Source organism: Colletotrichum orchidophilum (genome assembly GCF_001831195.1).
Source record: "Colletotrichum orchidophilum strain IMI 309357 chromosome Unknown Scaffold_37.1, whole genome shotgun sequence".
Lineage (NCBI taxonomy): Eukaryota > Fungi > Ascomycota > Sordariomycetes > Glomerellales > Glomerellaceae > Colletotrichum > Colletotrichum orchidophilum.
The window spans coordinates 334567-348231 of NW_019172993.1; the positions used below are offsets into that span (position 1 = coordinate 334567).

Sequence of the window (13665 nt, forward strand, 5' to 3'; positions counted from 1 at the left end):
CTATTGACCTTTCTACCTTACTCGGCGTTGCCCAACGCGCCGCTCTACTTTCTTTCTTATTCTTTCCTTTTTTCTCTTATTCTCGCTTGGTTGCCACTCCCCTTCGAAGTTGGCTCACTCCGCCTTGCGCACCGAACCCCCCCGAAATTGCAGTGGACTGTTCTCTTGTCACGGAAACCAAGTCGAATCGTCCGCTCTCGCGCATAGCGTGGCCCGCCGAAACTGTCGATCAACATTGAGCCGAAACGTGCGGAATCCCAGCATACAAGACCACAAACCCCCGCCAACCTTTGGCCTTCTCAACAACGTCAGCTATGCGCCTGTGGTAGCTCGTCCAATTCTGTAAAGCTGTGGAGCTATACCTTATTTTCTCATCTACGGTGACCTTGTGCGATCCTGAGCAGTCCAGGAGATACCAAAGCCGGCACTTTCCTGACATCGAACCGCCTACCTTGACCTCAACATAACCCCCAAAGACACCCGAACGATACTCGCAGATTGCGCCACTCATATCGACAAGTCGACGGCACGGTTTCGACACGAGAAGCGGCGGCATAGTAGACGATGGCAGGATATCCGGGTCAGCGTCCCTACGGCGGTGGCCCTCCCGCGCCTCGTCCTGGCCCCGGGCCCGGGCCCGGCCTTGCGCCCGCGCAGCGGGGCCCTCTTCAGCAGTATGACGGCTATCAGCAAGATGGATATGGCTACGACTACTACGATGATGGAGGCTACGACCAAAGTTATGGCGGACAGTACCAGGACCCCAACTACGCGGCCAGAGGTCCGCCGCCGAACCAAGGCTACCCGCCACAGGATTACTATGGTGGTGGTCCAGGGCCAGGGCCCAATGGCCCGCCAAGAGGAGGACGACCGCCTCAAATGGGAAGAAGTGGTCCCATCGCACGCCCTCCGACGGCAGATGGTGCTCGCGGCGGATACCCGCCTCGTGGCGGTCCTGGAGGCCGAGGAGGATTTCCCATGGGTCGAGGCGGTCGTCCCGCTCCATATGAGCGATCGGCCAATTCGGATCCTGTCGGTGAGTTGCGCATCTGCTTGTTTGCGCCCTTATATGCTGACTAGTTGCCAGCAAGTCGCTCCCGACCGCAGGACCACGCACCGATAAGTCCTCCTGGAACCCAAGGATTCGGCGGTGGCGCTTTCCCGTCATTCCCAGGGCAGGGCCGTAAGACGGACCTAGATGCTGAGAATGCGATTCTGACCAAGATGGCCGGAATCGATATCTCGTCGCAGCCTGTCCAACAACGCCCTCCTGGTGGACCTCCAAATGGCAGAGCGCCACCACCCCGTGGCTACCCAGACCCACGGCGGGGACCTGATCCGGGCTATGGGCAAGACTTCCGAGGAGACGGCTACGGCCAGCAAGGGCCTCCGAGAGGCGACTTCGGCCCCCCTTCTCGGAGCATGACTATGCCGGTAAACGAGCAAGCACAACGACGCGGGCCTCCGCCACGCCAGGACACATATAATGGACCGGGAGGACCGCCACGGGGCGGTGTTCCCCCTCGGCCTTCAACAGCGCAAGGAAATCGGCCGCCACCGCAGCGTATGTATCCTCCGAACCCGATGCCTCCACCGCAGCAGCAGCAGCAGCAGCAGCAGCCGCTACCCCCTCAGAATGGAGGCTACGGTGTAGAGTACGGAGGCGATCAGGACGGGTACCGGGATACTAGGGCGTCGTTCGGCGATGTCTACGACGCCTATTACCAGCCTTCTCGCATGAGCAACCAGAGCGCTGCCAGTTACGGCCACCATGATGCTCCTGAATACAACGGCGCGCCCTCGCATGCTCCTCGTGGTTCTTTTGAACAGCACATGCGACCAGGCATCGCCGAGCACACCCAGCCGGGCGCTAAGCGCGTTCCGGAAATGAGCCGAACCAAATCGCAACCCGATCTCAGACAGTCACAGCAGGCCGTCTTTGAGATGGCCGGCGACGCTCCCCCAATGCCGCCATTGGGCAATGGCTACCAGGACGTGTACCATCAACCCAACGGTTGGGACCAACCACAGAAGCCGCAGATGGGGCGTCCTGGCCTGCCCCAGGGACCCTCTCCCAATCGACTCCCCGATACTCTGCCATCTCATCCGGCTCCAGTCCGACCTGGTCATATGCCCAACTCCATGGTCAATATGAATGACAAGCCCGCCCCTGTGCGCAATTACGCGGGCGCCCCGGGCGTACATGTACCGACACCCCCCGCTGGACCTGGCGGTGCACCTCCGCCACAACAGCAAATGCTCCCTCAGCAACCGAGCAAGGCCTCGCTCCAAGAGACAACACCGGTAACCCAGGAAGAGCTGGAGCGCCTGCGCCAGGTTGTCAAGTCAACACCGAACGATCAAGAGACCGCCATGAGATTGGCGAAGCGATTGGTAGAAGCTGCCGACGTTCTGGCCCCGAATCTTGCCGATCCGAAGATGAAGACTCGTGCCCGCGAGAGATACCTCGCCGACGCCAACAAGATTCTCAAGAAGCTGTCGAACGCGCAAAACGCTGAGGCCATGTTCTTCTACGCCGACTGCCTAGGCCGTGGTTTATTTGGACTGGAGCCTGATAACAAGGAGGCTTTCACGCTGTACCAATCGGCTGCCAAGGTCGGACATGCGGCTGCGGCGTACAGGACCGCAGTGTGTTGTGAGATTGGCCACGAGGAGGGTGGCGGCACGAGAAAGGATCCCCTCAAGGCGATTCAGTGGTATAAGAGAGCCGCCACGCTCGGCGACACGCCTGCCATGTACAAGGTCGGCATGATATTGCTCAAGGGGCTTCTTGGCCAGCCAAAGAACCCTCGCGAGGCTGTCGGATGGCTTAAGCGGGCTGCTGAACGAGCCGACGCGGAGAACCCCCACGCATTGCACGAATTGGGTCTGCTCTACGAATCTGCAGCTCCCAGCGATGCAATTGTCAAGGACGAGGCCCAGGCCTTCTCCCTGTTCCGACAGGCGGCCGACCTCGGCTACAAATTCTCCCAATACCGTCTCGGCTGCGCATTTGAGTACGGTTTGATGGGCTGCCCTGTTGACCCCCGGCAGTCCATCATGTGGTATTCCCGCGCAGCTCAGCAAGGCGAGCACCAGTCCGAGCTGTCACTGAGTGGATGGTATCTCACCGGCACCGATAATGTCCTGCAGCAGAGCGACACAGAGGCATATCTGTGGGCGCGCAAGGCCGCCACGGCCGGTCTGGCCAAGGCTGAGTACGCGATGGGTTACTTTACCGAGGTGGGCATTGGTGTGCCGGCCAACATGGAGGATGCAAAGCGATGGTACTGGAGAGCAGCTGGTAAGTGTGATGGTACCAATGACGGAGCATGTTTGCTGACCCCTTTTCACAGCCCAAGATTTCCCCAAGGCACGTGAGCGGCTCGAAGACCTCAAGCGCGCCGGGAAGAACGGACCCCGACAGCGCGAGCGTATTTCTCGCAGCAAGATCGGCAAGCAACAAGAGGGCGAGTGTTCCGTCATGTAGACGGCGAGCAAGTACCCAACGCAACAACTTGATGTAATACGAGCGGTCCGGGCTGGGTTCCTGTGTCGACCGCGACGACGACCACGAACAGAGGACGAAGAGACGACGAGGAGCAACCCACGTGTACTTGTACGGCACCAACCGACAACAAGATGTACAATCTACTCGGAACAGGAAAGAAAAGACTCACGAAAGAGAAGAGAGAGTGGGAATGGCTACGCTGGCGTTCTGGGCAAAGGGTAGTCTGATTTCCTCCTCTGTATGGGAGCCTCCTTAGTTGGATTGGGAGGCCATTCATATTCTCCTTCACCCCCACACAGGCCATGGAATAAGAATGGCTCTGACGAAGGGCTGGATTTTCAGCATTCATGTCGCCATCTCGTCCGAGAGCGGGTTGGCATGACAGTCAATGTTTGGCGTTTAGCATATATAATTATTCATCAACCTCTTTTTTGATGAGTCACAATCGTTTATTGTGTTCGAATCGCCTGCAAAAAATATGACAATGTTTGGGTGACCTCGGTGAAAGTGACAGCAATCCCTGGTTGGAATTGATAGCAATATGAAATCTGAGGGTGCAAAGATAGTGACAGTGTAGGGATAGGATCTGGGGCTCGGCAGCGTTGAGTTCCGTTTCAGTTCGCTTTCGGGTGCGTGCTGGCTGAGGCTCTTTCTATTCTACGATGTTTGTTGGGGGATGACGCTTCCTAGCTGTTTGATTAGTTTCATTTGGTTTGACAAATCTGCACCTGGGTAGGTATGTAGTCCAAGTGGTAAGGTAGATTCAGCAGTGGTGCTGGATGATGTGACATGCCTGGAGGTCTTTGAGTCCGAGGACAGACGAGCAGTAGGGGGATGTTTGTCTAGCCCTTGAAAAGAGCCGGAGGACGAGCAGGTAGGCAGATGTAATTTAATGGTGCTAGTTTGGTGTTTTTGATACGTTGAGGTTGTCGAGGAACAAGGATTTACATGGACAAAGTTTCAACGACCAACGAGAGCCATGTCGGGAAGAAAGAGAGAGAGTTTGAGGCTCAATAGAGATAGAATGGTCCATTTCTTTACGAGAGTACGACACATAACAGAAGCACAAGGACTTGGATGAATGGAAACTCTCGGGTATCCATTTACGAGCTTCGGGAACGGCCATACATCTGATGCTTTGTGTACTTGGACAACTTAGCCTGAACCTATTCCAATATGAGGTTTGACATGTCGCTCTATCATTCTGTGGAGTAGTGCCGTGATCCAGCAGGTTCCCTTTATTTCGCTTGAAGGAGAAAGCGTTAAGAGACGGCCGTGAGCTCGGTTGGATTCGACCTCCTAAGGCTAATTCTAAAGTCTGGACTGGTGATTGCGTTTGAGTTGTGATTAGGAAGAACTTGACTTGGGAGTGATCTAGGCGGCATTCATGATACGCCAGTAGTTGACCTTATTACCTGCATGATCCTATCTATTATTGGGTTCTTAGATAGGACGCTCAAGGTCAGAGCACAAATTTCGGGAAGAATGTACCCACTGGAGGGAAGGATGAATGTGTCCAAGTCAGAAAAGCCCTTGGAAGCGCGAAGCCCTATTCTGTGTCTTTCATTCTCCGTATCATCTTGCCTCGTCCCACGCGCCTCTATGAACCTCTCTTACAGCAGCTCCTCATCTTGGTTGGCTTACCAGTGAAGCTCCGAATTGGGACAGACGGGAGAAACTCTGAAGGTAGTGAGAAGCGAGAGAACCGGCAATAGACAAGCCTTTTTACTGTCTTCCGCTGAAGAGTAAGCCGCAGGGACGAGCGTCCGAACAAAACCTATACTCGCCATCCCTGTCCTACTTGGTTAGAGTAGCAAATAAAACACCGCTATAGTGGCGGCAACCAGCATAAATGCCCAACTCAGATCCTAGTTGTACGCCATAATCGTGGAGAGTTTGGTCGAGTTTACCCTCGCACAATGTTTCTTCGGCCTGCTCAACTTCAGTTCGTAGCCGTTGTCTCCTACCCAAGTATTGAAAATGGGAATCTGCGCGGTTTTTTGTATTCAGATAGGCTTGAGTCGCATTAGCCTTGTCAATCAACCCGCTGCCGAATCCTAAAAGCTCATTACCACTCATAACCGGCACACGGCCGCGTATGGTGGGTTTTGTGCAGTTGGTATTGAGGTTTCTCGTCCTGGCGCCGTAGATTGTTGCGCCGTAGCCAAATATCGCGTTACATTCGGAAATAAATCTCCATGAAGGCATGCGGCCGCCACAGTCGTCTCTACTGAGGGTCTTGTCTGCACCGTGGAGCGCCTCAAGACAGTCTGCACCCAGCACTGGTTCTCAGTCGGTGCTGTTCGTATTCTGCTTGGTCAAGAGATTGATGAAGTTGGCCGAGAAGTCGACGTCCAAGGAGGTGTCGCAGAAGGGAGCATCCGGACCCCGCAACCCCTGAGAGAGATTGCCTCCCCGGGCCAGCTGAGGTCGTATGAGCTGTTGATGTAATGGGGGTTACTGATATTCCAGTCAAATTCGCCTTCCGATATGTTTCGTTCAAGTTAAGGGAGATTTATGTCGGTAATTTTCACGCCTGATGAAGACTTAAGCTCACATCCGTTCGTGTCAACAGGAGAGCTTACACCAGGCCCATTCGTCTTGTCCGAGCACCGGGACATTTCCCATAAACATCTCGAAGGCCGGAGAGATATTTAACGCGTCGCATTAGGATCTGCTTTCGCCCGCTGGAGTATCTCAGCGGATCGATTATCGAATATGGCGGGTGGTGATGCCCCAAAAGTCTGCGCACGCTCATTCCAGTAACTAAAGGGCAGAGTGGCGAACGACTTGGCACCATAAGACAGACTTCCCGCGATGCAAAGTTCCATTTTGAGATACCGGTGTTGACCAGATGATTTTGAAGGCTACAGTCCACGGAAGCCTAGAGGATGTTAGGAGCCCGGCAAATCATCTAAACTTGCTTATAAGTATCTGGAAAGGAGGTTTTCGAGAGATTCGCCCCAGGCGCAGCAGATCTGCCGATGCTGTCAGCCCTACGCCCGGTAGATATATGGGGTTTGTTCCAAACTACGTGCGCCCAGACACTACGTGTTACCTATGATTGCCACTCGAGCGGCGTGCCAACTCCAATAGTATTCGCAATCGGGAAGGGAAAGATGCCGCTTCTCTTGGAGACCGACAGACAACAAGATACCAAGACAGGAAGAAGTCCTTAGGGCTGGAGTCAAGAACACTGATACAAGTCAAGCGTTCACTCCTCACGAGACTCTGTCGAATCTGTCTGCTCTATTCGCAATCTGGATGCCTCAAACGACTCTTCTGACGAAGCTGGCAGTCCAGACTACCTGAGAAATATTGAGCTGCGACCGAGTTCCGAGTCCTGGACGGATAATTGACTTGAGAAAGGCTGTGTCGTCCACCACCTACCAGCCGCCTTCGTCCAAGGTGTTGACCGCTTCATCGCGAGCCAAAGAAAACTTGGGCTGACTGCATATTCACGAGATTGCATTTTGGGTCATCCCGCAGAAGGCTGATCTTAGTTACTCTGACATTCATATAATTCTGTCATGTTGTGACCGGCGGTTTGGGTCACGAATTTGCTGCCTATGAGAAGGCAATTTGTATGGCACCAGTCTATTTAGGTACTACCTGCGGTGTCTACGTATGTCTGTATCGCGGTGTCATTTCTTTACTCAGCCCATTCGCACTTCCATTGATCTCTTCACTTTGCTCTTCGTGCCCAGAGGTATTCCTCAGAAGAGCGAATGATAGGGGAAACGACGGCAAAACGATTAGCTAGTTCGCTGCTCAATGCTACACGCATCCTCGGCTATCTAGATGAGTGAGCAATTAGAAAGTGCGTATGGTCGAAGAAAATCAAATCAACTTCTAGATAGATGACCTCACGACTCTGGTGATCTTGTTTCGAGTATGGGCACTCATCTTCGTCTTGTACAACCCAAGAATCTAGAACTTCACCGACCTCGGTATGGCCGACTTGCCATCCGATGTTTCACAACGCAGGGTCGCAATTAGCAGATGGCGCGAAGGAATCGTCCCGTGCCTGCATCAAGCCAGGAAACGCGACGTCGGAGTGGATCAAAGGTTGAGCTGAAATGGAACCCCGTTGATGCCAGCGCAACGAACTACGTGTAACGGTCGAATGGAAAACCAGACCGGTTTTGCTTTTCCATGGAGGCGGATCTCGGAGTTCCGCCGAGTGGCTGGCATCAACAAAAGATGAGGTATGTGATTCTGACGAGAATTCCATTTCGCTTGTTCTCTAGTCATCTTCAGCCGGGTACGAGGGAGTTGCAAAGCCGGATGGAGAGGCGAGGAGCCCCGGGGAGGGAACGAGAAATGAAGGGCCAAAAGTTGAGAGGATGAATCAAGTCTTGGTATCTGGGAAGAAGCAACAAGAAGCTTTTTAAACCAGGGCGAGACAAGGCAAGGCACTGAAGGAAGCAAGAAGTCTGTTAAGGTCGAAAATGGGCCGATCGGGATGGACGCGACGGGTTGCAGGGCGGCGAAAGGAAAGGAGTGAGCTTCCTTTGGGCTCCTCTGTGACACTATGGAACGTTTTTATAAGACTGTTCAATCTTAACGGTTCGTTTTGTTTACTTGTCTCTCCTCTCTTTCCCTTTCTGCTTTTGACATTCTGCATTCAAAGGAAAAAAGTGGAAAGTTTCGTCCCGCGGCTTCTGCCAACCGGCGATGCCGCAATCCATGGCCGAGATTAGACACTAGGGTTGTAGGAGGGGCCAGCTCCAGTCGTGTATGAGTGCTGGCAAGTCTGAGATCTCGCCTTTGAGGCTTCGAATCACCGTCCACGTGGTTTTTTGCTTTTCTGGAAACTTTCTGGATGGGGAGGGGTTACACTTCAGACGGGGCTGGGTGTGCTTTCGTTGCTTCTTCTGCCAGACTGCCATCCACAACTTCCGCTCACCTCAAATCCTTTGGAACTAGGCAGACACATTCTGAGGGACCTGACTGGGGTTGTGCAGGACTCGGCAGAACGTTCTAAGAGTAGAAGAAGAAGTGAATTAATGCTTTGAGCTCCACAAGAGAGCGAGTGAAAGGGGGGGAAGGGGGGGAGATTGTCCTAGGTGATGACGGGACGGTCCTATTGCAGCGGTGAGGTTTCCTGCTACCCTGATGTTTCGCGGACTCGTCTGTATTCGATCACCAGTTCATCCCAGCATGCGTGTCTTACTGCCAACCGATGATATGCGCGCCCACATACGGACACGTGAGGAGCATGCGGCACAGCACATGGAGTACACGAGACAGAAATGCACCGCGAGATATGCATGGGCGATCATCGACGCGAGGTAGCACAACGGCGGCAGGCACTGCTGCGACCTTATACTTCTTTCCCACCTCGAGGTCCAAAAGTCGGCGTCGGTTTGTGATCTCGCACCCGAACGGAAAGGGAGGAGCTTGCTGGGTCCCGGGGGGTGGGGGGGGGGCGTCATCCTTTTCGTGGCTTCATGCGGGATGCTTATGCCGCAGAAGGGCAGAAATTTGACGGATCTAATGCAAAGCCCTTCAGCCACATAATGCAGCGAGCCTTGCGTCAAAAGCTCCCGCATCGAGATCGATATACTATCATTATGTCGCCGTACATGACACGATGACCCCCCCCACTGCTCATACCCAGCCGGAGGGACAGCGAGAGATCTCGCGATCGAGGTGAATGTTCCGATGTGGTCAAATGTCCGACCACCTTTGGGCCGATGGCAGATTTCTCCGGGCCAATGAAGAGCAAGAAAACGGACATCGCGGAGCCGACCTGGATGGGGAATATACGCTTCAGAAGGGAAGCCGAGTGAAGAGGCGGGCAGGAGGAAGATCCCAAGATCGTGGCATGCAAGCGCATGGACAACTGAGGGAGGAGGCCACGGGGCTAACAAACGCACAGATGTTGTGAAAATGATGTGTCTTTTTGGGAACATAGTCATAATCCTTGCCGTCTAGCAGGGATAGGTGCTCATAAAAGGATGGGGAGCAGGGGGGTTGAGGGTTGTGGTGATAGAAGGCGGCGTTCCGAACCTTGACGCGATAATTGCTTTTTCTTGCCTTTTCTTTGGCCAGTGTTGGTGGGGGTTGCTTGTCTTTGGAGGGAAGAGAGATTCGGTCTCGGATCTTTGAGGGCTGGCTGATGGTGGCTCAAACACGAAATCGGGTATCGATGTCCTGAGGCAGTTCAGATCATCTCTCTTCATCGATCATGTCGCTATCCGAGACTAGACACTCCCACTAGATATTGTGACGTCTTTTGAGGCAAGGGGCGGGGTTGGGCTGAGGCTCAACCCGAGGGGTTTTGGAGGCGTTTGAGAGGCGTTCAGGGAGCCAAAATTAACATGGCGATTTTAGATTCAGATTCAGTGTTTGTAAAAAGTTTGACAGAACGGAAACTCCCGTTAGTCTACGGCATTCGATCTAGAGCATAAACCAGGGACTGGAAAGGAAGCATGCTCCAACCGAAGTGCAAAGGGGCCGAGTAATATCGAAAAGAAAGGAAGGGAAAGGGAGCTATGAGCGGGAAGGCGGTATGCTTCCGATAGACCAAAGGATCTGGCCCTGGCGAGGCCGAGCTGTTCATCGGGCTAGGAATGCGTTTGTCGATCGAGAGAGCGAGACGCAGGTATGTCCGCAGGTGACCGACTTCTGACGTGGCTGGCTTGCGGAAAAACATGGTTTCTATCCACGTGCCTGTGTGCATCGGCAGACTTGCAGAGAGAATAAGAGACTTGTGTGAACGGAAGAAGGATCTGCAGCAAACCGGTCCTTTGCCACGCAAAGTTCCCGTCATGAACCAGGCCTGGGAGCCAATGAGAAGGAGGAAAGGGAAGCCTGGGATGAGGGTACCTGGGAGACGTTGAAGGCGTGGCACACGCCAAGTGTTTTTGTCGAACGAGAGACGCATGACGGGTACCGGGCGAGTACCAGGATGGTTTATTGACGAAAATCCGAATCGAGGGTTCGAAGGATGAATAGCCGTGATGAGGCGGGCGCACGCACGAAGTGAAATCATGATTACTAAATCGGGATGACCAGAGTCTGTCGTCAAGGACATGGGATCTTGGGGACGACTCGGGGTCAAGGAACCGTTTTTTCTTCTTCTTCTTCCCCTTCTTGTTTCCAGGTGAGAGTTTTGCCCGCGAAAGTCTATCGTGCTTTCCCGTGTACGTGCTACGGTGATGTGCTAGACGGCGCGCCCCGTGACTTACACTACGACTTGGGAGATGGGTGGTGGTGAGATGAAGATCTGCCGCAGGGGAGGTTGAAGGACGGGAGCATGGGGTTTCTTTCGGGGAACCAGGGGTCTCCTGCTCCGCGCCCGGGATTCATCCATGCCTTTCTCGGCTCGTCTTGAACTCTTCTTTTGAATCCCTCATCTGAGTCTCTCCCATGCGGGATGTGGTTGCCGAGGGGGAGGTCATCTGCATTGCGATTGGTATGCAGGCCTGGGGCGGGCGCGCGGGAAATCGGAATCGTGGGGGGCGGCCCTTTGGTTGTAGCTCTACAAGCAAAGCCTTGGATCTGGTGAGAGGAGATGAATTGTAGGCGAGGCTGTGGTGCGGGTGCTGACGATGTTTGCTCTCCCAAGTCCATGGACGCAGATGGCTGAAAATAATCGAAGCGAGGCGGGTACCCTACAAATCCTTAGGCTAGAGGCCATCATCACATTACAATTACGGTATCTATCTAAGCTAAACTACGGCTACCTACCTACTATTGAAGCAATCCGGATGGTCTCATTCCAGGCCTCGCCCGTTGTCTATGCAGCCACCACCCCTATCACCCGCCCCCCTGGTCCCACGACACCACCTTCCCGGAAATACCCTCGGTGAGAAATGATATCAAAAACGATGATTAAACCTTGCAAGTCAAAGCCTCGCGCACTAACCGAGGGGATACAGCACTCCAGCTCAAAGAAACGAACAAGCGAGCCCCCCTCGGTCCCAGCCATTTTCCCCAACCGCTCCCCCTTTCCCGATATCCATCCATTGTGCTTCGATCGTAAGCGCCCTCAGCCTTGCGCATCGACAAAAAAGCTTACCGACAAAAGTGACCTCCAGGCCACTCAAGAGCAGGAGGATGCCCGTCGCCGCAGCCCGCCGGGCCAGTGCGGCTTCACGCAGCCCTCGCAACCGGGACTGAGCACATCCGGGACCTTGCCCTCGAACAGCTCGGGCCTGTAGACGTACCACTCGCGGTAAAACTTCCACTCCTCCAGGAACTCGACCCAATACGCGAGCTGCTCGACAAGCCAGCTGTCGCGGAGGCGGTCGCGGACCCACTCGGTCGGCTTCTCGTTACGCCCCGCCCAGGTCCGGAGAACGTCCGGCCGGACGTCGGCGACGCGCTCGGCCGTGTAGTAGACGAACTCGGCCCGTTTACCCCGCGCCGTGAAGTAGGGAACTGATCCCCACTCCACGACGGCGCGCTGTTTGGTCAGCTCCACCACGCGCACCGTGCAGTAGGTGCATTTTGCCTGGTTGAGGAAGTCGCGGAGGACCGTCGAGGCCGAAGGCGTGCTGGTTCGGGGGTGGAGCTGCATGGCTGAGGAGAGATGATGCTTCTCGGCGGTAACACAGGCGACTACCTACGGATACAGCAAGGATACTTGACTGGCGAAGCTGTGCGTGACATGTTAGTTGTTGATTGGTTGGGCGAGGCCTGAAGTGGATGGAGAGAGAGTGTGAGGGGGAGTAAGGAACAGTAAACGAATAAAAAAGAATGAGTGAAAAAAAGAGCTCACGAGGTCTAGCGGTCGATCTGTCGTCATCTAATCCACAGACAAAACCAGGGTCGACGGCAAAGTCACAGCCTCGTTTGTTTTTTGTTTGTATTCCCGAGGAGGGCTTTGTTTTCTTCGGCTTTCCTTCCTGGCGGCCAAGGGTTTCGGTACCATCACCGACAACACGACACGACGCGCGCGCGGGTCCTGATGCTGGCTGCGTCGTCCAAATTGAAATGAAGATTGGATGGCTGCAGAGGCGGCGGAACGGAATGAGCTGGGGGGGCTGGAGGCAGCTGGAGCGTTGTCTTTGATCCCAAGGGAGAGAAGAGACCCGGCCGCCCCCCATCCAAGTCGTAGGATTTGCCCGCAAGGATGGATCAACAATTCATTTATAGGAAGCTTTTCTTCTCCCTCCCGTTACCCCAGTTCTGCCTCTGCGTGCCTTTCCCCCATCATGTCTCACTCATCTTGGCAAGGCTCGAGGTCTTGCCTTGGTCGACAGGCCTAGCCAACTTTTCAGCCGTACGGATACATATATGTCCCTGTAGCAATCCGGCATAGTATCTCAGGATGAACGTCATACGCGGACATGGAAGGAAGGGGGTGTGAGCCTTTGAAGATTCTGCCTTGGTCGCACAAAAGAAAGAAAGCAGTGATACGCGCAAGGAGAAGCGAAATATGTATGGTATGGTGTCAGCCTGGGGGTGTCCCTCGCTTCATGCTATCGTTGCCACGGAATACTTTCTTTTTCCGCCCCGTCTCTGTGGACACCCCATTTCGAGGAATGGTGGCCCCCCCGGTCACCCTGGTCCCTTCAAGGCAAAGGCTCGCCGGGGTGGATTACCCGGGCGATCGTCTGCCCCAATCGCGCGGAACCCCATCTCGGGACGCCCATCATATTTCACTTTTGTCGCCGCATGACAGCGCCACTTTGTGAGTCTCTTTGGGGCCAAAAAGGACCAAAAGGAACAGAGGTGGTGCCTAGACCAGTGTGCCAGTATCCGTAGGTATCAAACAGAAGCCTGGCGCGCCTCCCCTTCATCTCGCTGCCCAATATTTGATAACACGCACTTTCTCGGGGATATACCAGACAGGGATCATGCAGAACTGATATTCCCCCCCCCCCCCCCCCCCCGGGGGGTTATGGGCTTCACCCCCCCACCCCCACCCCCCGCCTCGGTCCCTTTCCGGCCCCCCCCCCCCCCCCCCCTACTGCTAGCACCCGCCTACTCGCCGGGGGCCACCCCAACGGGGAATCCCCAATCTCCTCTCCCCCCCCCCCCCCCATCGCTGGGGTTGATTGGCTTGAACTCCATGACCACACGGCTCGTTACAGTGTCATTTCGAGTCCTCCTTCGAGAAAAAAACAGAGGAAAGCTGGGGTTCCTCTGTTATTCGCTGGGATCGCCGTCTTCCGAAGGCGTAGCGCCGGGAGAAATGG

General features: G+C 54.7%; 3 protein-coding genes across 3 annotated transcripts; 1 reads left to right on the forward strand and 2 right to left on the reverse strand.

Annotated features, from left to right (window-relative positions):
- Positions 1-564: 564 nt before the first annotated feature.
- Positions 565-3490, forward strand: CORC01_05429 (SKT5 protein; the record flags this gene model as incomplete). Its single annotated transcript, XM_022617072.1, has 3 exons — positions 565-1036; positions 1088-3304; positions 3357-3490. 3 exons carry the CDS (start codon positions 565-567, stop codon positions 3488-3490), a joined length of 2823 nt encoding a protein of 940 aa, XP_022476537.1.
- A 7218-nt stretch (positions 3491-10708) lies between these two features.
- Positions 10709-11092, reverse strand: CORC01_05430 (uncharacterized protein; the record flags this gene model as incomplete). The annotated part of the gene is made up of 1 exon (XM_022617073.1): positions 10709-11092. The coding sequence occupies one exon, from the start codon at positions 11090-11092 to the stop codon at positions 10709-10711; it is 384 nt and encodes a 127-aa protein (XP_022476538.1).
- A 472-nt stretch (positions 11093-11564) lies between these two features.
- CORC01_05431 (uncharacterized protein) lies at positions 11565-12041 on the reverse strand (the record flags this gene model as incomplete). The annotated part of the gene is made up of 1 exon (XM_022617074.1): positions 11565-12041. The coding sequence occupies one exon, from the start codon at positions 12039-12041 to the stop codon at positions 11565-11567; it is 477 nt and encodes a 158-aa protein (XP_022476539.1).
- Between the last annotated feature and the right edge of the window lie 1624 nt (positions 12042-13665).